The 23,811-nt window shown below is 39.3% G+C and overlaps 11 protein-coding genes across 11 annotated transcripts; 6 read left to right on the forward strand and 5 right to left on the reverse strand. All coding sequences in view use genetic code 12, as the record gives it.

The window, feature by feature from the left end:
* Positions 1 to 147: 147 nt before the first annotated feature.
* On the reverse strand, positions 148 to 1,488 carry KGF56_004376 (uncharacterized protein; the record flags this gene model as incomplete). Its single annotated transcript, XM_049325808.1, has 1 exon — positions 148 to 1,488. One exon carries the CDS (start codon positions 1,486 to 1,488, stop codon positions 148 to 150), a length of 1,341 nt encoding a protein of 446 aa, XP_049178662.1.
* A 372-nt stretch (positions 1,489 to 1,860) lies between these two features.
* KGF56_004377 (uncharacterized protein) lies at positions 1,861 to 2,429 on the forward strand (the record flags this gene model as incomplete). The annotated part of the gene is made up of 2 exons (XM_049325809.1): positions 1,861 to 1,863; positions 1,947 to 2,429. The coding sequence occupies 2 exons, from the start codon at positions 1,861 to 1,863 to the stop codon at positions 2,427 to 2,429; spliced, it is 486 nt and encodes a 161-aa protein (XP_049178663.1).
* A 172-nt stretch (positions 2,430 to 2,601) lies between these two features.
* Positions 2,602 to 4,519, reverse strand: CDC14 (phosphoprotein phosphatase; the record flags this gene model as incomplete). The annotated part of the gene is made up of 2 exons (XM_049325810.1): positions 2,602 to 4,355; positions 4,474 to 4,519. 2 exons carry the CDS (start codon positions 4,517 to 4,519, stop codon positions 2,602 to 2,604), a joined length of 1,800 nt encoding a protein of 599 aa, XP_049178664.1.
* Positions 4,520 to 4,847: 328 nt separating this feature from the next.
* KGF56_004379 (uncharacterized protein) lies at positions 4,848 to 5,889 on the forward strand (the record flags this gene model as incomplete). The annotated part of the gene is made up of 2 exons (XM_049325811.1): positions 4,848 to 4,867; positions 5,631 to 5,889. The coding sequence occupies 2 exons, from the start codon at positions 4,848 to 4,850 to the stop codon at positions 5,887 to 5,889; spliced, it is 279 nt and encodes a 92-aa protein (XP_049178665.1).
* Positions 5,890 to 6,585: 696 nt separating this feature from the next.
* On the forward strand, positions 6,586 to 8,863 carry KGF56_004380 (TFB4; the record flags this gene model as incomplete). The annotated part of the gene is made up of 3 exons (XM_049325812.1): positions 6,586 to 6,606; positions 7,061 to 7,438; positions 7,832 to 8,863. The coding sequence occupies 3 exons, from the start codon at positions 6,586 to 6,588 to the stop codon at positions 8,861 to 8,863; spliced, it is 1,431 nt and encodes a 476-aa protein (XP_049178666.1).
* Positions 8,864 to 8,877: 14 nt separating this feature from the next.
* Positions 8,878 to 13,681, reverse strand: KGF56_004381 (VPS15; the record flags this gene model as incomplete). Its single annotated transcript, XM_049325813.1, has 2 exons — positions 8,878 to 9,381; positions 9,758 to 13,681. 2 exons carry the CDS (start codon positions 13,679 to 13,681, stop codon positions 8,878 to 8,880), a joined length of 4,428 nt encoding a protein of 1,475 aa, XP_049178667.1.
* Positions 13,682 to 14,034: 353 nt separating this feature from the next.
* KGF56_004382 (uncharacterized protein) lies at positions 14,035 to 14,703 on the forward strand (the record flags this gene model as incomplete). Its single annotated transcript, XM_049325814.1, has 1 exon — positions 14,035 to 14,703. The coding sequence occupies one exon, from the start codon at positions 14,035 to 14,037 to the stop codon at positions 14,701 to 14,703; it is 669 nt and encodes a 222-aa protein (XP_049178668.1).
* Positions 14,704 to 15,364: 661 nt separating this feature from the next.
* KGF56_004383 (uncharacterized protein) lies at positions 15,365 to 15,838 on the forward strand (the record flags this gene model as incomplete). Its single annotated transcript, XM_049325817.1, has 2 exons — positions 15,365 to 15,399; positions 15,496 to 15,838. 2 exons carry the CDS (start codon positions 15,365 to 15,367, stop codon positions 15,836 to 15,838), a joined length of 378 nt encoding a protein of 125 aa, XP_049178669.1.
* Positions 15,839 to 15,975: 137 nt separating this feature from the next.
* KGF56_004384 (uncharacterized protein) lies at positions 15,976 to 17,763 on the reverse strand (the record flags this gene model as incomplete). The annotated part of the gene is made up of 1 exon (XM_049325818.1): positions 15,976 to 17,763. The coding sequence occupies one exon, from the start codon at positions 17,761 to 17,763 to the stop codon at positions 15,976 to 15,978; it is 1,788 nt and encodes a 595-aa protein (XP_049178670.1).
* A 310-nt stretch (positions 17,764 to 18,073) lies between these two features.
* Positions 18,074 to 20,503, forward strand: EXO84 (exocyst subunit; the record flags this gene model as incomplete). The annotated part of the gene is made up of 1 exon (XM_049325819.1): positions 18,074 to 20,503. One exon carries the CDS (start codon positions 18,074 to 18,076, stop codon positions 20,501 to 20,503), a length of 2,430 nt encoding a protein of 809 aa, XP_049178671.1.
* Positions 20,504 to 20,624: 121 nt separating this feature from the next.
* Positions 20,625 to 22,961, reverse strand: QDR3 (Qdr3p; the record flags this gene model as incomplete). Its single annotated transcript, XM_049325820.1, has 1 exon — positions 20,625 to 22,961. The coding sequence occupies one exon, from the start codon at positions 22,959 to 22,961 to the stop codon at positions 20,625 to 20,627; it is 2,337 nt and encodes a 778-aa protein (XP_049178672.1).
* Between the last annotated feature and the right edge of the window lie 850 nt (positions 22,962 to 23,811).

Here is a 23,811-nt window from a genome sequence, read left to right on the forward strand (position 1 = left end):
CCCTTTCCTTGACGAATTAACGATTTAACGAGCTTTTGTTTCTTCTTCCTCTTCTTCCTCTTCTTCCTCTTCTTCCTCTTCTTCCTCTTCTTCCTGTTCTTCCTGTTCTTCCTCTTCCTCTTCTTCTTTTTCTCCCTTTTCATTTACTCACGAACGACGACTTAACTCTGCTAAAACTTGCTTGATGTTTTTCCTTTTCTCATAACCAAATTGGTAACACTTCAATTTGTTTGATTTTAAAAAGTCACCTAATCGTTGTCCTCTTCCAACTCGATCTTCTGCGGGGAAATATTTAGCTGGTGTTTTCAACAAATCTAGTCTTGTTGTGGAACCAATTTCGGGGCAAACAATCTCGCTGTGTTTGAATACATTATGCTTTTGTAGTTCCGCTAATAAATGATCAAACTTTACTGCTTCGCGTTTATATAGTTTATTGCATTCCTCTTGTAGTCGTTGTTGTTTCTTCATTAAATCAAATTTTGGCATTGCAACAGCTTGTTGGTATTTGGAAGCTATATATTTAGTAACTTGCATCAACTCCAGGGTCCAGTCAAATGCAGTCAAGTCCAATTCTTTTTGCTCATCAGTAATGGTTTTCCCTTTTTCTAGTTGCAAAAATAACTCGTACATTTCTTCACCTTCGCCTAGTTCTTGGTAATACAATTTTGGTCTCATACTTTCACCAAGTCCAAACCCTTGACATCCTTTAACAGGATAGCTGCCGTCTTTAGCCATATTCTCCTCTTCAACTTCTCCCTTAGCGTTCCAAATCTTTTGAATTCGCAACCACAAGATTTGTTGTTTGATTGCTCGAGCAACTTCAACACGTCCTACTTTGTGCTTGAACGGTGACATCAAAAATGGTATGGAAACGGTTCCTGCTTCCGTTTGCTTGGCCACTACTCGATAAGGACCCTTTTCATTTATATCATATGCTATTTTATCCAAGTTTATATCGTTCAATTCAAATTCAAGGTGGGGAATTATTATGGATTCAATGTACTCTTTGTCATATGCCTCGTTGATAATTTTCTCTCCCAGTCCTTTGATTATATGCCGCGGTTCGTATTGGTCACCAGAAGCAGCTAGAGTCTCTGCTGTATAGGGCAATAAATGCGGATTAGCAAGCTTACCGTCAACCTGCAACTGATTGATAAAACTATGGAGCAATTCGCGACCATTATTCTTGGCTATTCGATACTTTTGCTTGATCGAGTCCTGCTCGTTCCTTTTGCAAGCTAGTGTCGAATTTTGAGATTTCCCCCCAACTTTTTTGCGTCGAGATTGTGCAAGCGTTTGTGCTTGGCCCCTCAATAGCTTCATTTGACTTTCTTCTATTTCGGATTTGTGCTTTAAATATTCACTTCTTCGTTTCTGCCAAAACCACATTTGTTTTCGATAATTAGCAACCCACAATTCAAGAGGATGCCAATTACAATTGATAATAGCCTCATCTAGATTCTCAGCAAGTTGAAGGCCCTCGAACATAGCTTGTGCTAGATTATATGTACCGGCATATTTTTTTGTAAAGCATTCATACAAGCCTACTTTTAGTTCAAGACCCAAGATCCGACTCTCTTTGCTTCCTTCTCGCTTTATCCTGTTAGATTTTCTCAACAATTCCTTATACAAATAACATACCCCGTCTCTATGACACAGACTCGACTTGAGCTGTGCTATAACCAAGTTCATCTACAAACTCCAATCTTTCATCTTCTTTTTGCACCTTTTCAATTTGAAAAATATTTCACCTCTTCTTCAATCGCGCTTTAAAAAAGCTAAAGATAAAAATCAACCTTGGGCACAAGGATTATTCAAACTTTCATTGCCAACTTTCTTGCTTCAAAGACACATTCTCTAATGGTACGTAACTGAAATAAGAAAGAGGTGTTTGTAAAAGTCATAATTGTATACTAATTAGTATATAGCCACCGAAAAAGTCTCAGGCTGCTTTGCTAACGATATTGAAATTGAAGAAGGGAAAATCAACTTATACGCTAACGATTTCTTCACCAGTGACATTAGAAGCGATAAGGGAACAACTTTCTCTTGCGATAAACAATTCCGGTGGGTTACCAGAAGCAGATGAAAATGCGACAGACCAGATGGAGGAAGGAGTAGATGAAGATGAAGAGAATATACCTGTTCCCAAATCAGAATTTGAACAAGTGGAACAAGTGGAACAAGACGAGGAAATAATAAACCATAAATCACTTATACCAGAGGAAATAATAAACCATAAATTAGTTATACCAGAGGAACTACGCGTGGCAGTACCGCAAAATCCAGCGGCTCCTTTTGACAATCAATGGATCGAATTGAATAAAGATAATTTCAAACAAGTGTCATTCAAAGATTTTGACATTCTAGCATTTAGCACCACTCCTGGAGTTGACTTTGAAATTGTTGAAGCGGCATTCATAGAGTGAAAAATAAAAAGCTCCTCTCACTGCTGATTTAAAAAGCTCCTCTCACTGCTGATTTAAAAAGCTCCTTCCACTGCTGATTTAAATTTATCTATAAAAAAACAAAAACAAACAGACACAGATACAGACAGACAGAAACAAGGGATGCTGAAGCAATAGGAGATTGGGAACAGGCTTATATCTTTTTGCCACTTAATTTCCTAACTCCTCCTGATTGAACTCTATGATTTTGGTGTGGCGAATATGTGCCCAGGGTTATTCGAGGTTTTGTTGACCTTGCTTTTGTTATCCTTAGTCCTGTATTCATATTTGTTGGCGATGGCCCTGGAGACGACGACGACAAGGTCGTGCTAGTCGTTCGCGTTGTTGTGGTTGTTGTAGTAGTTTTTGTCAACACCTGTTGTTGGGCCGAATTTGCTGAAATCGAGCGTAGTACTCGCCAATCGGAACTTTTCCTCTGAGGTGTGATGTTATCGTATCTTCCAGGTGAACTAGTTACAATTCCTTGCATAATATTTTCATCATCGGAATTATTTGCCATTTCCACACTCGGGTTTTCCTCATGCTCCTCTTCTAATTTTACCTCTATTCTTTCTCTCTCTCTTTCTCTCTCTCTTTCTCTTTCTCCTCTCTCTTCTTCTTCATCTTCATCGGGCTCCTCGATGAATTTCCTTGGCTGGCCTGGAGACTCCATCGGTACAGCTGTTTGAATTTTAGATGCAAGAGCTCCGCTGATTTTGCGCCTCCTGATTGGAGTTGTGGAAAAAGACGAGTCTGCAACAAAGGAAGAATTACACTGGGATAGTGGTTGCGATTGCGGTTGCAGTTGCAGTTGCAGTTGTGATTGTGCAAGCATCTTCTCTTTTTGTGCTAAACGCCTGGCTTCTCTCATACGCTGTTTGTAATCCTCATACGAACACAACGGATACAAGTTTCCTATAAACTCATCGGGCCTATTGTCCAAGACCATAGTGTGTCTCCAATCTCTAAAGTAATTTTGGTGAAGGTATAGCCAATGCTGCTGGGGGCCAACAACCATACCGGGTCTGATCATTCTCATGTATGCAATGCACTCGTTAGCAGTGAATCCATGTGTGTAGATTAAGTGAGCTCCAATTAAACACCCAGTACGACCTAGTCCTGCTTTACAATGCACGGCAATCTTACCACCTTTATTTATGATACACTCGGCTGCACCAATAAATTTCTGCACATACTCCAAGCTTGGACACGTTCCATCATCAAAGATCATATCTATGTGTTTGATTTTCCTTTTTGTAAACTCCTTGGCATCATAGAGATGCGAATTCAACCTTACAACCAACTGAACGTTATTTTCGATAAAATAGTTTAAAACCTTCTTGAAAGGTTCATTCAATGTTGAGCTTCGTTTTGTTTGTATTGGCGAAGCAAATGCAATAAAATCTTTGGAGATGACGTTGAAGTCACCCTGGTCAACTCTTTCGTATTGCTCATACTCCTCAAGATTAAAAGTTGTCAAGTTAACCATTCCTCTTTCCTTGGCCCTCCACATTCCGTATACAATATCCTGAATAGTTATTTCGTAATCGGCATTAGAGTACCCGGCATCTCTAAAACTAGCAAAAGGAGGGTTACACTGCGCAATAGGCTGCAATACTTGATGCGGAGCCCATGATTGGACCAAAATCATATAACAACATAACAAACATGCAGCATTAGCTCGCTGTTTGGGACAAGTTGAGCTATAAAAAACGACACCTTTGCCCTGGTTTTCGTCCTCGTTTAAGATGTTGTGGAGCACCACAGCAAACCGATACAAATTGCTGATATTCAAAGGACCGAAATCCAAGTGGAAAGAATTATACGGCAACGCGTCCTCAACGGTGAAATAAACAAGGTCCTTAGTATCGGGCGGCGTATAGTCATAAGCACCTAAATAAATCCTGTCTATGAGAAAAGGAAAAAAAAAAGGGGAAAACACACGTTAGTAATTGCTCCTCTTCCAGGAAGGTGGGGGGGAGGGTATTTTGAGAAGAAGGATATGCCAATTATGGTGCAAACATACTTTTTAAAAACTCAATGAGAGGTACATTGACCTTGTTTCTACCCATTGTATTATTGAGTAGGCAAAGGAAGAAGAGAAAAGAAAAACCAAAAAAAACAACCCCGTGTGTTCTGTTATTCCAACCAAAAAATGAGAGTTTTCTTGAACTTTTCAAGAATGAAAACTCGACTTTTTACCAGTTTGTTTAAATCGTGAGACTATACCTTTTACTTTTTATATTATGAAAAAAGTTCTATCCATCAACTATGTTTATCTTTTTTCCATTTTGGGACAAATTGGATAAATGGAATGTTTTGTTCCAAATCGCACGCTCAATGGAAAAAAGATTTGAAAAATGGTAAGAGATGAAGAGGTGGATAAGGTTGGTACTCTTGATGGATAGAAGGAAGGAATGGTATGTTTAACAACATTATCGAGCGAAGCGAGATAGTGGAGCATCACTGACTAGCATCACTGACTAGCATCACTGACTAGCATCACTGACTAGCATCATTGACTAGCATCACTGACTAGCATCACTGACTAGCATCACTGACTAGCATCACTGACTAGCATCATTGACTAGCATCACTGACTAGCATCACTGACTAGCATCACTGACTAGCATCACTGACTAGCATCATTGACTAGCATCACTGACTAGCATCACTGACTAGCATCACTGACTAGCATCACTGACTAGCTACATCGACTAGCTACACTGACTAGGGGCTCTATCTTGCTCTGCTCGACTGTGGCAGCATTGACTAGCGCCTTTATCTCGCTCTACTCGAATGTGGATAGGAATGGTAGATGGCTGTGGTTGTATATAAGAATGGTAGATGACCGCACATATGCTTTTTAGTTACTAACGTTATTTCAACAAGTCGTCCAATTTATATACATTTTCATCAGATACACTCTCTAACTTGAAAAAGTTTAGGTTCCAAAGCGCGAGAGTCGATAAAGTACAAGCAGTAATATGTATGTTGCGGCCTTTGTTTACAAGAGTAGCTATGATTATTTAGCATAATCATAATAGCTTGCTACAACACTATCGAGCATAGTAGCTTGTCACAACACTATCGAGCATAGTATCTTGTCACAACACTATCTCGCTCTGCTCGATAGTGATAGTGTTGGACTGTGTCGCGATTGTTACTGACTCAAGAAGATAGCATTGACAAGGAATCGTATGAGATCAAAAGGGATGAAACAGAATCGCCAATTGATTCTATAGAGAGCTTAATTGAAGAGTTACCTGAAAATAGTCCTAGATACATTGTAATGTCTTTTCCCATGAAAACTAAAGATGGAAGATTACAGACTCCCTTAGTTATGTTGTATTGGATCCCACCAACAACTGGTCAAGCAAATAGAATGTTGTATGCCGGAGCACTTGAACAGTTTAGAGACAAAGCCGGAGTATCAAAGTAAGTATCACTATTGAGCAGCAGTGTCAGTGGCAGTCTATGCTTTACTATCTAGCGAAGCGAGTGGCATTTTCTCCACTATCTAGCGAAGCGAGTGACAGTCTCTCCACTATCTAGCGAAGCGAGTGACATTTTCTCCACTATCTCGCTTCCCTCGACAGTGGAAAAGTTTTCTTTTCAATACTAACTGTTATATCCCTATAAAGACTTATTAAAGTTGAAGAAGAGGAAGATTTTGATGACTTTGAGTCACTTGTCATGTAAGCTGATGAAAGCTGTCGCTGAGATCAAAAAAGAATCATCAATTGTAACTTTACAGTTATATCCTTACCATTGATAACTTTGTTGTTATATCTTTACTGTTGGTTGATATTTCTACCCTTTTCATACCGTTATCAGTGGGGCGCGCGCGGGAGGGGGGGGGTGCACGCCCCCCATTTGAGAGAGGAGCTCTAGCTTTCCATCGTCCTGTCCGGGTAACTTTCTCTCACCCTGCATATAAATGATAGATCACGTGAGTACATTTTTTCTTTTGTATATGGTAGCTCTCATCATCTCAAATGTCGTGCACTTTTGAACAATAAAATTTTTCACTTTTTTCAGTCAAGAAGATTTTATCAATCTCATCACCACTACTTATTACCTTTGTTTCTTTTTATCATCTTTGTCGTCAACTAAATAACATTAAGGACTATTCATCATGGGTCGTATGCATTCATCTGTATGTGACTATTATAATCGGAAAGAACATGTGTTGAAGAAACCATTTCTGAACCCAATCCCTTTTGGGGAGGCGGGGGAAGGAACAAGATTTATTACCACGATGTTACAAGGGTCTTTCTCAAAGTAAACAGTTCGTCTCCGGTCGAAACATGTACCTAGAACTGTTACTATATACGCTTTGAGTATTTGATGCCTCGAACATTTCGTTGGGTTACATCTGTAATGGGACTCTCTCACCAAACTGCTCACCAAGCCCGCTACCTAGACTGCTCACCAGACCACCTCCCCCCCCCAATCCCCTTTGGAATTTTTTGGCTTTAGTCCAACACGAGTCAAAGAAAAAACATGGGGAATTGGTTTGTTTGTTGGTTGGTGTGTTTGTTGGTTTATTGGCTGGTTTTTATTGCCTCTTGATTGAGTATACTAACAGGTATCTCCTCTTTTTTTTTTAGGGAAAAGGTATTTCTTCATCTGCTATTCCTTACTCAAGGAACTCACCATCTTGGTTCAAATTATCTAGCAATGACGTTGTGGAACAAATCATCAAGTACGCTAGAAAAGGTTTGACCCCATCATCAATTGGTGTTGTTTTGAGAGATGCTCACGGTGTTTCACAAACTAAAGTCGTTACCGGTAACAAGATCTTGAGAATTTTGAAATCCAATGGATTGGCACCAGAAATCCCAGAAGACTTGTACTTTTTAATTAAAAAAGCTGTTTCCGTTAGAAAGCACTTGGGAAGAAACAGAAAGGATAAGGACTCTAAATTCAGATTAATTTTAATCGAATCAAGAATTCACAGATTAGCTAGATACTACAGGTCCGTCTCTGTATTACCACCAAACTGGAAATACGAATCCGCTACTGCTTCCGCTTTAGTTGCTTAAGAGGGCTAGTGTGCCAGTAAACCAGTTGTGCTAGTATGTGTAATAGTGTGTTTTGTATACTTGTTGTGTAAACTAAATTTTAAGGTTTTACTTGGGGTACTTTTCCTTGCAGGATTATCATAATCATAATCATGATTGACTATCGATCTCTTGAAAGCTAGTAAAGGTGTTTTGGTCACCACAAGTTGTTGTGATCAGCTTGTTGGTTTGGCATCTCATCAGTGGAAAAACGATTTTCCAGAATGTTAAAAGTGAACAAATACCCATACCCTTTTACTTACTCTTGAAGGTCTAATTGGGGAGATGGAGGCGATAACAGAGAGGATATTTACAGAGACTTCGCTAGAGTCAAGTACTAATGATGACCCTTCATTGCTTACTATTATTCTTGACGTTTCAAGCCAAGGGTGGTTTAATATCAGAAACTCAATCACACTTGAAGATATAGCAAAATCGCTATTAGTGTTTCTCAATGGTCATTTATCATTGAACAACTCGAACCAAGTTGCCTTTATAGCGAGTTCTTCTACAGATTCAAAGTTTCTTTACCCTCATCCCAGCGTGAAATCCACTTGCGAGTCCAGGATGTCACCTGGAATGTATAGACAATTCAAGAAAATTGATGAAGTGGTCTTACAAGAATTAACAAAATTTATTGAAGAAACAAGCAAGGTTACAAAGGGAAAAGGACCGACTATTACGGGGGCAATAAGCATGGCACTTACATATACCAATAGAATGCTAACGTTGGATCAGAGTATAACTACAACTACAGCCTCTGCCATCACAACAGCGTCGATGAATTCATCGGCAAAAGCAGCAAGTGGCGTCTCGTTGAGCACATCCTCATCGGCGATATCGATGAAATCGAGAATACTAATAGTCAGCGCTAACGACTCTGACGATAGTCTAAATTATATACCACTAATGAACTGTATATTCACTGCTCAAAAGCTAAAAGTGTCCATAGATATAGCCAAGTTGGGGCACAAAAATTCATCATATCTACAGCAAGCAAGCGATGCTACTAACGGAGTTTATCTCCATATTGAAGATCCCCGTGGAATGATCCAACTACTTTCAACGGCGTTTTTCATCGAACCCAACCTTCGGCCCTATATCATCTTGCCAACAAATTCTCAAGTCAACTACAAGGCAAGCTGTTTTATCACCAAGAAACCCGTCGATTTGGGGTATGTATGTTCTATTTGTCTATGCATTATGAGCAAAATACCCGAAAATGCAAAGTGTCCTGCTTGTTCGAGTGACTTTGACAAAAAGCTTATTCAATCATTAAACAGAAATCCGCAAGTTACTAGTAAAAAGAAACGCAAACTAGAAAAACAACCACTTGAAAACGGCGATTGATCAATTCTATTTTCCTATATACCGGTGCTTGTAATACTAAATGGATAGTCGCTAGGATAATTGTGTTTTTCAATCAAATGCAAGCGTCTCTGTTCTAATGAACTAAACTGCTGTGAACAAAGTTCTGAAAAACAGCAGAGTGTGGCTTGGCCCAGTTCTCTTTTGATACGCAAGAATACATTGTGCACCTCGTCAATATGCAAGTTTAAAATGTGCTCGTTGGGAAACACTTTACTACATGAAAGGCATCTATTTTGATGAGACATCATGATATGAGATTCGCAGTCCAAATACGATACATATTTCGAACCACAATAAAGACACTCCACATAAGAAAAAGAAGATGCTTCATTCAAGGCAATAGTATTGGTATGCGTCTCGGTCTCATGTTCATCTTCTCTGTTTCGTTTAACCATATAATAAACATGTATCCATCTGTATAAGTTGAGTTTTTCAATCAATTTTTCAGTCAAGCCTGCTTCGTTTGTAGAAAGATGATGATGAGGGAAAAAAATGGGCTACCAAATGAAACAAGTATCTTGGATCTTCTTATATATATACCACAGTTTAGTTTAGGTGATGATAACGACGATGAAGGAGCACCCTCTTGCTGTTTCTTTTTCACTTTACTTCCAAATTGATATTGTCAATCAATTCCTCAATTGTAAACTGCAGTACGTCGTTGCGCACCTCTAATAATTTGCATTTATAAGAGAGAGATTGGTTGTCCCTCATCACCTCTTTGCATTCTGTAGAAGGAAGTTCCCAAATTGATTCCATATTATCAGGCAGGCTTTTTACTATGAAATATAAAGATCCCTCCGTTTTTTCAAACTTCAAACTACTCTGTGGGGGTTTATTATCCAACAATTTGATACTATGGATACAATCAACAACCGTAGTATTTCCTTGATTGCTGTTTGTGACTTCGATATTCCACGATTTTACAAGAATCTTGAATCTCAAATCCAACAACGTTAAATATCCGCTATTTGTGCCGATGATGGCCCAACTATGCTCTGCTTCACCAACAATGAGACTTGTCACAAGTCCATATGATAATGGATTCTGCAACGAATATAACTTATCCATAGTAGTCATATCATATACATTAATTTTCAGTTGGTAATCGGCACAGCACATCAAATTATCAGTTACACGAACATGAGTAATGAACGAATCTGCTGCCAATATCAGTCTGATAACCACCGGTTTCAAGATTTTTTGGATCTTTTTATTCTTATTTTCCAATACATCAATGCGCAATATTCGAATCATTCCATCCCTAGTAGTGACAATCAAACAACATCTATTTTTGAGAAATGTCAACGATGTAATTCGCGAGTTGAATTCAATCGACTGATTAGAGTTTTTGGCCCTTGTAATGTTTTCCAACTTTAAGCTGTCCCAAATCTTAACGACCCCATTCTCGGAACCAGTAACAAAAAACTCTAGAGTTGGCGACATAGTCAAGCATGTAAAAGCATCAATATCCTCGCTAGTTCTGCGTACATTCAAATCGAATATATTCGGTTCTTTCATCTCCTCTTCAACGGTGGATGAGGTCCGCGCTTTTACCACTTTACCAAAGACTGGGAAATCTTCCAATGTAGCGGTTAGTTTTAAATTTTGCAAGTACTTCAAAATGAATGGGTTCGATCCGGTATAGGTATGCTTTACATACGAGGTTATTATTCTCGACTCGCTAACGTGGAAGGTTTTATGGCTAAATGAGGGATCGCTAAGATACGACGGTTTTGAGCTGATACCATTACTCAATTCCATTTCACCAAAAACATTGGCTTCAACAGTTTGAACCGAAGCAGTAACTCTCTCCATGTTTGGTAACACCAATGAATGCTCTAGACTGTGCTCAATACTTTTAACGGAAACAGCATCCCCCGATTTACAAATGATCTTTTTTTCATTGTGATGGGACTCATTTGCTGAAACAACAGGTTCCGTTTTGTAGATTACATCTAAAAAAACGTTTCTTGGAGTAACTGTAGTCTGCTCAAAATGCGATGTTTGTGTAGGTGTTATTCTACTAACACGATATATGTAGTCTCTCAAAACAAATAATTTCCAAAGAGATTTATCGCCAATACCAATAGATTTCAATTTCAAAAGCCACTGCTTGTCCTCGGAACTCAATGGCACATTCTCCTTGCTTCTTCCACTATTGTAAGATATCACTGTACTCATTTTAGGCAAATAAACCGACTTTCCCATATTTTTCGAAAACGCAATCACTCTTCTTTTGGATTGCCCATCCGAATTATATTGATATTGATGCTGCAGTTGTTGTTGTTGATGATGATGATGATGATGATGATGATGATGCTTATGCTGTTGTTGTTGTTGCAATAAGGAAAAACTCTTTTGTTGCCAAAACAAGGACTTGCTTGTAAAATTGAGAGCCCAAGTATTCGCCATATCAAATGCTTGTTTACTAATGGGTCTTGTGAGGCTCGGGTAAAGAGTGTTCCAATCTATTTTGAATACATCATAAACCAAGTATCCTTTAATCAAGGGGTATAGAAAACAATAGCGATCCGCATCGGTAAGATTGTTGCTTATTGAAATGATCAAACTCATCAAGGATTGTCTTATCCACTCATTAGGGTGTAACAATAAATAAATTGAGCTTGATAGTAACTCCGTATAAATCTCAAGAGCATTGAATTCCAATCTGGCATTAATGAGTTTTTCCAGAACAAAAAAGTTAAAGATTTCAAGCACTTTCAAAATAACAAGTTGATCTCCTTCGCCAACTGTTTGGATTAAGAGTGGTAAAATGTATTGCTCAAAAGATAATGCCCCAATAAATGGACCCATTTGAAGCACAGCTGAAAGGAAAGCCAATCGTAGCGTTGGGTTTGGATCATTCAAATATGATATTAAATGTGGTAAAATTATATCGTTTGTTTTGTCCTTGCCAAAGAATTGACAAAGTGGTAAAATGTTTTCGAGGAGACTCACCTTAACAGATGCTTCTGAGTCTGTCAAGAGTAACAAAGTCAAGTCTTTGAATTTCTGAACGAGTTGGTCTTTAGACAAGTTCATCATAGTCACCGACTTTATCACCTCATCAGGCAACAAGCTAGCCGCATTCGTTGAATATGTTGCTTTGAAGGCTTTAGACATTGTCCAAAATTTCTTTGCAACAACAGCCAAGTAGGGCAAGCAAGCAGCAACACACCCATTAACCAACCGTTGCGAATGAGGGTCTGTTTTGAGATTAAGAAGTGCATAAATCTTGGGTAGTAAGTATTCTGGGAAAAGAAGCACATTAATAGGGGTAATGTAGGAGCAGGACATAACAAGACTGGTGATTGCATAAACAGCAGTGCAAACCACCTTTGGTGAAACTTGATGATGTGCATATGCCTGGTGATAAGAAGTAGCCTCTATGTACTCATCCAACATTGAACATAAATAAGGAAGCGATCGGTCTAATTTAGATTCGTCATTCATATGTTCTGATAACGATAATATCAATTCACAACATTTAACTTTAGACTCAACAAACTTTAGCGACTTGGAAAAAGAAGTCACCAAATCTAAAATGATGAGTGCTGATTCGTAAACGTCCTCATCAACGTATCGTTTCGGTTGAATTCTGTAATCGTGAGGCATTCCAGGTAAGTTGAGTTTCATTGGCAATGGATCAGTGGTGACAACCTTTTGTTGTTGTTGTTGTTGTTGTTGAGCGTACACAAATCCCAAATTCTTGCTAATTTCATCGTACTTGTTGTATAAATAATTTAGTTTGTTATCAGTAATGCTTGTGGTTTTTCCATCTGGTACATTTTTATTTGTAAATTTGCTTTGATCATTAAAAGACTCCATTAAACCGTATAAAAAGGTGTTGAAGAATTCCGGAAAACACAATCCTTTAAACTCTTCAAGTAGCTCTCTTGCACCTGTGCGCTCTCCCGGGTTGACTCTTATTAATTTTTGCAAAAGTTTTATCATGTTTGGGTTGGGGATATTTGACAATTCTGGTACATAGTCATTTTTCATAAACTTGAATAATTGGGAGAGGGTGAATGTAGGCTCTCCATCTAGCCAAAGCTCGGCAAGGACACATCCCAAACTGAACAAATCCATTTCGTCAGTGATAACGTGTCGTAGTTTGAACACGCCATCGTCATTGAAATTCAGGATATTTTTTGGGTTATCCAGACTGTTGTAGAAGCGTTCTGGTGCAATATAGCACACCCTCCGACCAGAGCTATCAAAGTAAAAGGAGAACTGGTTAGGGTTATCCTCTGGTAAAAACACAGGTTTTGTCAAGCTTGCGAAATCTGTTAAAAGCACCCAATTAGAAGATGTTACTAGTATATTTTCCAAGCGTAAGTCGCCATGGTGTATATTCAATGCATGCAATTCGCTGACTGTTTTGAGCAATTGGAAAGTAATGAAAAGCTTTTCTATTGGCTCTAGGAAGGGGCGTAATGATAGTCGATCGTATAAATTGGTTTTACCCATCTGTCGGATCAAATAGCCAGCACGATCAGTTTCAATTAGTTTATGCCACGTTAGCGTACTTTTGTATGGATACAATATCGAGGATTGTTTAACAAGAAGCTCTAGAATTCCATGGAATTGAATCGTATAGTTTGGCGTTGAAGGCTTTATAAGGATCTTTATAATCACCAAGTAACCATTCGTCTTATCAATAGCTTTGATCGTTTTAAGAAACCGGGAATTGTTAAGAAGCTCAACAAACTGATAATTATCCAAAGCGTCAACATATGATGATACCGCAACCGTTGGAGCAGAAGGCGCCAATAATGATAATCTCTGACCCATCTTTATCGTGAAACCATATCCACCCTTGAAGTAAGAACCAAAGCAAACAGAAGAAAAGAAGACAAACAGAAGAAAAGAAGACAAACAGAAGAAAAGAAACCTTGTAGTAAGAAGAAGAGAAAAAATGGAGCGAGTTGAAGCGAAAGAGCGAAAAGCGATTGAGTGTTTGAAGCGAAAGAGCGAAAAGCGATTGAGTGTTTGAAGCGAAAGAGCGAAAAGCGATTGAGTGTTTGAAGCGAAAGAGCGAAAAGCGATTGAGTGTTTGAAGCGAAAGAGCGAAAAGCGATTGAGTGTTTGAAGCGAAAGAGCGAAAAGCGATTGAGTGAGCCTCTAGTCTGGTTTAGTTTGGTTTAATGGGGTCTGGTAAAGAGGACTTGAGGATTACTACGGCTATAGCTGTTGGTGATGATACAGACCTAGATGCTCAGTCGTATTTAAAACGTGTTCAAGATGAAGCTGATAAAATCAATTTGGTATTATATCATCACCACGATGATGATCACCTGGAGATGATTGTTGAAGAAAATAGACACTTGGCGATGGATGATGATGTTTGGCTGACAATGGTGATGGAACTGTTCCTCTCTCTAAAGTCAAAGATGCTTCATCATACTTTTGAAAAACATGAAACCCCAGCTCGTTTACTACTAAACTCAAATTCCATTTTTCAAGAGTTGCCCCCGGATTATCTTATTCTCAAATTGCAAAGAAGAGAATGTTTTGCAATACTATCACGCTTAACTCGATTAATAACGGTCTCAGTAAACTCGGCATTTAGTCAATGGATATGGCAGATTTTTATACGAATCGATAATATTCTAGAGGCCAACGAGTGCTCGATAATGAGAGATTTGGCGAAAAGGGCAATACATCTTAAGAGGGTGCTAGGAGAAACAGAGGGAGAAGGAAATGTGGCTGGTCAAACTTCCTCCATTGCTAAATTTACCTTTGATATGATTATAATAATCGTTGGAAAATACTACCGCCAGAGTGATTTATTACCATTGAGCGATTACCATTGAGCGATTATCATCGAGCGAAGCGAGATGGTGGAGCAGCACTCAGCTACCGCCAGAGTGATTTATTACCATCGAGCGATTACCATCGAGCGAAGCGAGATGGTGGAGCAGCACTCAGCTACCGCCAGAGTGATTTATTACCATCGAGCAAAGTGATCTATTAGTCAAAATGAGAGGGCCCCTGGGCCCCTTGTAAAATGTAAAGCATGGGTCTTCAGAGAATGATATACTATACACCCCAGAGAATGATATACTGGGCTTATAGGCCCCAGAGAATGATATACTGGGCTTATAGGCCCCAGAAGTGTCGATAGTGTCGATAGTGTCAGTAGCAGCTAGTGTGCTCCACTATCTCTCTGCTCGATAGTCTCTCCTCCATAGTCTATAGAGAGGAGAGAGTAGATATAGACTATCTCGCTCTGCTCGATAGTCTATGGTCGATAGTCTCTCCTCCATAGTCTATAGAGAGGAAAGAGTAGATATAGACTATCTCGCTCTGCTCGATAGTCTTCGCTCGATAGTCTTCGCTCGATAGTGGTACTAGTGGATGGCTCATCGCCCATTGCCCAAATAGGAAGCTCCATAAATTGGTGCGAAATTGCACGATTTTTTTTTCAATTCCAACTACAACGAAATCTCTTGATCAATACTTCCAGAACAAATCATGGCACCAAAGGCAAGAGAGGATTTGGTGGTTCCGTATGTGGTTATAAGCGATCAATTGAACCGTTGTTTTAGCAACGGCAGTTGTCTTTGTCTTTTTTTTTCTTTTTTTACTAACTGTTAGCCCCCCAGATACAAGCATGTCCCAGCTAATACAAGAAAAGATATGGGAAACATTTTATCACAATCGATGCCTATGGCCGCGATGTTTATGAAAAATAAAGTATTAGCATGGGCAGCAGTTTTCTTGGCTGTACAATCTTATTTGAATGAGCCAATAAATAGGCCCTTGACCGATGGAAATGATAAACCTCAACAACCAGCTATTTTACAAATTCTATTGGCATTGATTGCTGCAGGTACTTGTTATATGGATCTTTTCTTTCCAAGTACCAATCCTGCATTGAGGAAAACTGTCAAAATTGCCACAGAAACCGTATCAGCTATTTCTGCTACTGCTACTGAAACCATATAAAAAGTAGTAGAGCAAGAAAATGAGAAGCAAGAAAAAGGTTATAAAGCAGAGCAAGAGAATGAGAAGCAAGAAAGAGAAGCAAGAAAAAGGTTATATTGATATTCTTGGATAGTTTTATAATACATATTGTTACATGATTACATATTTCCTTCTTTCTGTTCCTCATCTAGACTCGAAGATGTCGGGATATCAATCAAGACACTTTGCACTCCAAGGTAAGAAGCAATCAACTTGCAAGAATCGTGATCCCACTTTAAATCACATAATCCAAAATGCGACTTTTGCTGGTCTATTTCTTGAGGTACCAGCGGGACGTATATTGCAACACACTTGACAAAATGCTTATCTTGTGACTTGTACGTTGCCAAATCAATGTTCCATATGGATATTTTCCCATAGTCATCGCCCAATGCAACAAGTTTCCCATTCGGCGACATTGATGCATTGAGTGTAAGAATATTTTTCCCAATATGCTCTTGCTGGTCTTGACTGAAATTTTTCTTGTATTTAAATAGTTCTGAGCTCTTGATATTTTCTCCCGTGTCGGCATCCCAGATGTTCAATACTGAATCCATGGATATTGATAAAAGAATGTTCTTTGCCGAAAGAGGAATCCAGTCCAACTCAATGATCGGCGATGTGTGCAACTTCACGTCTTGTTTTTTATCCGCTTTCACGTTTAAATCCAAGCAAGTCAGACTTGACAAGCTACTCCACACCTTAATTTCGTAATCAAAGTCGGAACACGTTGCTAAAAGTTTAGATTCACTGTTTAGTTTCATCGATGAAATGTGGTTATCGTGACCGGCAAGGCTACCGATTGAAAAGATTTCATGAGTATTGGTGCTAGTGCTAACTCCTCCTCCTCCTCCACCACCTCCTCCATACTGAGGCGGTCTAATATCGTAAATTTTGATCAGATTGGTATTTGTAGAAATGGCAAATTTGTCCTCTGCTAGCCAACACACTGCCAGTATCAACGGTTCACCCTCTGTCTCCTTCCTGATCTGCCGTACCAAGGACAATGTCAATCCGTCCCACACATTCACTTGATTATTGCTTGCTATAGTAATAACAAATTTCCCCTGCATACTCCATAAGATGGTGGTGATTATAGTCTTTTTTGTTTCTGTTTCCTTGCCAAAATCATCAATTACAGTATTAGCAATGTTTTTTAGCTTACCCATGGGAGACCAAGCGCGTATTTCGCTGAATGCCCCCGTTGTAATCAATGTATTCCCCAGTGGTGACCATGAGACCATATTGATATTATTTTTGAAATTTAAAATATCTGGATGACTCAACTCAACTGACTCTACAATAGCGCCATTTCTCAAAGCACTTATATTAGCTTTTCCGTCGGACTTGCCGTATGCAAACACTTCCATGTGTGGATATTCTGCCATGGGATGCCATGCACATGTTATACTTGAAGCGAAACTGAGCTTTGAACTTAGCACCATTGTTTGGAAAGTGTCGTCGTTTTGAGGAGTTTCTTCGTTATTGAGGAAATCCTCCGTTTCCGGATTCTTTACCTCCTCATTCTTCAACTTGAATCTAGATGCAGGTGCAGGTGCACCAGCAGCGCCAGCACCAGCACCAGCTGCCGCTGCCGCTGCCGCCGCTGCTGCCGCTACTGTGTTATTTTTTTGCAAATTTTCCAAATCATTTCTCACCAATGACCCTAAAAAGGTGTATTCACTTGCATCTAAAGCTTCGGTTTCCACAATCGTATATAGTATTCCCTTTTGAACCAAATCAACAAGACACCCCGGCTGTATCTTTTCGAGTATCTGTTCATTAAGGTTATCTTCGTACTTCAGACACTGCGACTGTCGATCAAAAGTATAAGCAGACAAGTCATACCCCGACTCTTGGAAATATCGCCATATAAGATAATTGAGTTCCTTACTTGTAAGTGACATTTGATAAAAGAAAGGGCCCCCCTTTAATTCACACAAAATAATTCAAACGCCAATTTACTCACACTTCAACCTAATCTTACAACCTTGGCCCCCTGTTGTTTCCCGTGTCTCCTTCACTACTTCCTAAGCTTCTTCTTTTAATTGAAAACTTAACCTCGAGTTGGGTTGGTTGGTTGGTTTGTTTTTTTTTTTTCATTCAATTTTTTTTCACTCGCTAGCCGCTGTTATAAGGGGGGAATACCCTTTTGAATTGGTCAATATTCCTTTGAATTGGTAGATTGTGGTGGTGATTTAGGCCGATAGGTTTGATATGAATAAGCTTAGGAATAGGAAAAGCAAAGCTACGTGGCAGAAAAACTTTGAGGGTACTGTTAATCCCTATGCTAATGATGTTTTGACTCGTGTAGAAACGAATAACAAGAATTTGTTGACGAATGCTGTTCCCTTTGGTGCAAGAGATAATCCTAATAGCAAGACGACATTAATAGGGACGAATTTGTATGCTAGTTCCAAGAATAATCTGTTGCAAGTCCCTGGTGGTGGTGGTGGTGGTGGTGGTGCCTATCTTGATTCCAGCAATAATCAACGACAAAATAGAAGGTTTAGTATTCATGCTGCAGCGCACCAACAACACGGCCGGTCATTTTCTCAAGGATCTGCCAATGCACCGCCATTGCCGAATATCGACAACTTGATGGCTCTTCCAAAAGCGTTGACGGTTCAGCAAAAGATTTTCAAGGAATTGGAACATGGTTCTGCTGCTGAAGTCGATGATTATTACAAATCCTTGGTCAAGCAAGAACAAATTATTACCCGAGATATTAAGAGCAACATAAACCAAAATCAAAAAAATATATTGGCATTGACCAAGGATCTCAAGGAGACACAAGAGGAATTGTTGAATTTGAGGAGTACAACAAAGAATTTATTTGAAGTATTGGATGTTTTTACGGAAACAGCACAACGAAGACTCAGTTTGGAGTATGAGCTGCAGGAACAGCATCAGAACCAAAACCAAAACCAAAACCAAAACCAAAACCAGCACCAAAACCAGAATCAGCACCAGCACAGGAACCAAAACTTGACTAGGAATAAAGATAGATCATCAGTTCTTATTTTGGAAAAACACTGGGCAAAGGAGTTACAATCATTGTTCAAACATGTGGATGGCGCTTCGAAATTTATCCAGCCACTACCAGGAAGACACGTTTTGGCGGAGAGTGGAAGATGGCACGAGGTTAATGCAGGTACTTGGAAGCCAAGTAATGCCGGGCATTTGTTTGTTTTGAATGATTTGCTATTGATTGCAACAAAGAAGCAGAATGGGAACAGTAACGACAACCACCATCACCGCAGCAGCAACAACGACGACATCAATAACGACAATAGTAGTACCAGTAGTAACAACAAATCTACTAGATTGCAAGCTATTCAGTGTTGGCCATTAACTCAGGTATCCTTAACCCAGATCAAACCAACCACTAACGATGATTCATTGTATTTTATCCATATCAAAACGAAATCACTAAGCTATATATATCTGACAGATCGGTACGATCATTTAGTCAAAATCACAGATGCTTTCAACAAGGGCAAAAACCAAATGATTCACGAACAACGAGTAATTCGCGGATCCATTACTATGGAAAATAATGCACCAGTATCAGTCTCTGAAACAAAGGAAGAAAAGAGACAATTGAGAGAAACGATGCGAAACTCGGGATCTCACGAAACTTCGGGAGTCATTGATGAACAAGGGAAGCGACAAAGTGGCAGCGGAGTGGGAAATAGAGGTGGTTCGGTACACGGGGGGGATAAACGTAGTTCATCTGAGTTTGTTTTACATGACATTAGTGCGCGAGTTCATTCAAGAAACCGGTCCCACGATTTCGGTACCAGTTTGAAATACAATAGTTCGTTTAATGGCAAATCTGATTTTTTCAATAATATCAAAAATTTGGAGGATAAATTAGACGATGTTGATATAGAGATTTCACATAATGAATTTCGACAGGCAGTTAACTTGCTCACAACAATAGAGTCCAAGCTCAAGAATTTGGAAAAAGCATTAGATAAACACAAATCAATCAGCGGTAGTGACAGTTTCTCTGATGAATCATTGTTGCTTGATGTGTCCAATATTAAGATCTCCAATAGAAAAGATGAAATCATTCGGTGTCTTTTGTTTGACTTGCTGAACAAAATCTCCAAACTCACCGCTAGTGAGCTTGCACAAATCCTCACATTATATGACCAGTTGGGAAATTTGGAATCAGGTATACAAGCATACTTGGGCTCGACATCCCTATATTTATCCACTACAGTGTCAAAGTTAATAGTTGGTCTTCAAGGAAGTACAAAAATCGATGTAGTTAACTACCTATCCAATTTATTGGTTATCAATGTTGCTATCATTCGACGAACTATTGAAACATACAATGATAGAATAGCTCCATTACTCAGAAAGTCAGGAGCAGCTGTGAAAATTGACTCTTCGGGGTTAATTGATTGGTGTATTGAAGAATTTGTCAAGTTACATAAAACAATAAAGAAGCATCTATACGGAACATTATTGATTATTGATGGCCATAACCCCGAAACGGAGGAGCCAGTGTATAAAGTTAAGGACCGGAAATTATATCGGGATTTTTTGAAAGTTTTACTTGAACAATTGGACGAATTGAAGAAGGTTGGTTTAAATGTTGACTACATTTTTGAAAACATTATGAATTTGGAATAGGAAATAGGCGTGGCCTAGTTAATATGCAATTATAACTATATTGGAAATGCAATATTATATATCTTTATATATAGATATATGTACCTATATATATGCACTTTGCCTCTCCATACTGTCTCATTCATAGCTTTTCGTACAATTTCATTAAATCATAATTCTCTCTAAAATAAGCACCTTTCTTTTTTAAATAAACCAAAATTAAGCTTGCAACTGTCAAAATCCCCATCAAAATAGTAAACAATATTCCCGGCCCAATTGCTCTCAACAATGGTTCCACAATAAACGTAGCAATAGCAGCAAGAATCTGTCGAATCAAATTATTTAATGCTACACCCGTGGCTCCCTTACCAGGTAATGTATCAACAAGATAAGTTACCGTTGCACCAATTACCAACATAGAAGCAAATCCGCATATTGCTGTACCAATCAACGGAACAAGCCAAAATTCTCCATACTTGATTGTCCAACCAAAGATTAAACAAGCCATGGGATACAAAAAAACAGCTAGCACTATGTTCCATGAAATGCGGGCTTCCGGGACTAACTCACCATGCTTTTTAGCATATTTGTTTAATAAATGATCATTCCATCTCCCGCCAATCATTGATGCAGCGAGATAGGTGATGGAATTAGGAATGTACATCAACCCAACAATAACTTGACTAAAATGATATGGTTCACGCGAATATTCATATGATATGGTCATGTTGAAGAAATAAATGACTGCAAATGAAATGGCGGAATATATAATAACAAGAAGGACTGGTGGGTGTTTCAATAAAACAAGGGAGTGTAACGGACGAATAAATAAGTCGTAGCAATTCCGTTTGAATTCTGCTTTTCTACCTTTAAAAGATGATGATGGTGATGATGATGATGATGATGGTGGTGGTGTATTTGGAACAGATTTAGAAGATTTAGAACATTCAGGTTTTGGTTGTAAATCCAGCTGATTAATCGACATTGAACGACGAATTTCATTTGAAACATAATTCAGTTGAACTCTTCGAGAGTAAAAAGATCTATTTGTTGTGAGTCTAGATAAAGTGGGCATCACGGGATCAACGATTGGTCCTTCATCCAGATCATCTTCAATGTATGATCTTATAGATTGAGTAACTGATCTACGACTGAGATTAGTTGCTACACGTTCCAATTCACGTTCATCGATAATTGCCTGCGGTTGTTGGGAATGAGCCCCGGATACACCATCTTCATGATTGCTGAAATTGCTACTGCCATCAGTCTTTTCGTTTTCTTTTTCCTCATAATCACGATCCTTTTCGGTGCAATCTCCTTGTTTCGGCAGCAACTGCTCTCCTTCTTCTTCCTTATTTTGTTGTTCTTGCTGTTGCTGCTGCATGATTTTCCTCAACATGGCAATATTGTCAACACACCTCAAGGTCTCTGGTAAGAATAGTAGAATTGAGATCAAATTGCAGGCGGCAACAATCATCAAAAGCCATTGAGTAGCTCTCCATCCCCATGCCTGAGAGACAGCACCACCCAAAACAGGTGCCAAAAATGGACCCATTAAAGGGCCCAAATAATACCACCCCATAGCTACGCCTCTTTCTGTAGGTGCGAACAAGTCGGCTATAGTTCCTGCTCCGACGGCTTGGACGCTAGCAGAGGAGCCACCTTGTAGTACTCTTAGTACTATCAATGCGCCGATGCTAGGAGACAATGCAGTGCCAATACTGAATGCAACAAAGAATACAAAACTAATGACATAAATAGTTCTCCGACCAATGCGCTCACTAAAAGATGACCACCAAAGAGGGAAAATACCCAAGGATAACAAGTATATACCAACTGAGATATTAACCATTGATGTTGTTGTGTTCAATTTGACAACAATATCGTCGATTGCAGGCAACATGATTGATGTACCCATTGGTCCTGTAATTGAAGCCAATGAGATGATTGTAACTATGCAATACTTGATTTTCACCAGGTATTCTCTTGCATCCTTGTACTCTGGAATAAACACGATACTAGGTAGTATACCTCTTTTTTCAGACCTTTTGACTCGTAGTGTTTCCTTGGATAAGATGGACTTTGTTGATTTTACCGATTGCAACTTGGCCAATTCTTGTTGTTGGAAAGACTCAAAGGATGTGATACTTTTTTCCAAGTCGGCTAGTGGTCCCAATATTGGGTCTGGTGGTTGGTGTGAGGTTTCACTATCTATCGTTGAACCGTGGTCACTTTCAAGGTGATCACTTTGAAGGTGGAAAGGCGCCAGATCTTGCTCTACTATCTCGCTCTGCTCAATAGTGGCATGGTGAAAAGGCGCCAGATGTTGCTCAATAGTGGCATGGTGAAAAGGCGCCAGATGTTGCTCCACTATCTCGCTCTGCTCGATAGTAGTATGGAGCTGCTGTGTATTTGTTTGAGATGTGGCGGTGTTATCGGCGGTGTTTGAGTGCAGGCTATCTATTTCCTTGTCACCCATATTGACCCAGCAGCTATTGAATTATACTCCTCTATTAGTTGAGCAATCAAACCCGTGTCTATGCAAATAAGAGGTCAGTGTGGGCTCCACAATCTCGCTTTGCTCGATAGTGTTGGGTGAAAAACTATTGGCAATAATACCGAGGGAAATGGACTTGTTTTAAGTAAGTTTAGAATCTGCAGCGTCTCCGATATATCGGCTCTGTCCATATCCCTTTGGGGCTTTTGGCCACTCTAAAATGACCATACAAATTTAACTCCAATCACACACTATAAATTCCGCTAAAAAGGAGTCGATGCAGTGAGAGGTGAATAAAGTGGAGACAGTTTGAGCGGCTTTATAGGTGGCTTGGTAAGTTGTTATGTAAGGATTTTTGGGGTTGTTATGTAAGATTTAGGAAAACCTGCTTAATTGAGTGAGTGTGTTTATGAAAGAAATTATGTAATCGAGCAGAGCGATTATCGAGTAGAGCGACACTATCGAGTAGAGCGACACTATCGAGCGAAGCGAGATAGTGGAGCATAGAGACTAGACAAGTGAAGTGAGCATAGAGACTAGACGAGTGAAGTGAGCATAGAGACTAGACGAGTGAAGTGAGCATAGAGACTAGACAAGTGAAGTGAGCATAGAGACTAGACGAGTGAAGTGAGCATAGAGACTAGACGAGTGAAGTGAGCATAGAGACTAGACAAGTGAAGTGAGCATAGAGACTAGACGAGTGAAGTGAGCATAGAGACTAGACGAGTGAAGTGAGCATAGAGACTAGACAAGTGAAGTGAGCATAGAGACTAGACGAGTGAAGTGAGCATAGAGACTAGACGAGTGAAGTGAGCATAGAGACTAGACAAGT

Source organism: Candida oxycetoniae (assembly GCF_023343755.2).
Source record: "Candida oxycetoniae strain CBS 10844 chromosome Unknown scaffold15, whole genome shotgun sequence".
Lineage (NCBI taxonomy): Eukaryota > Fungi > Ascomycota > Pichiomycetes > Serinales > Debaryomycetaceae > Lodderomyces > Lodderomyces oxycetoniae.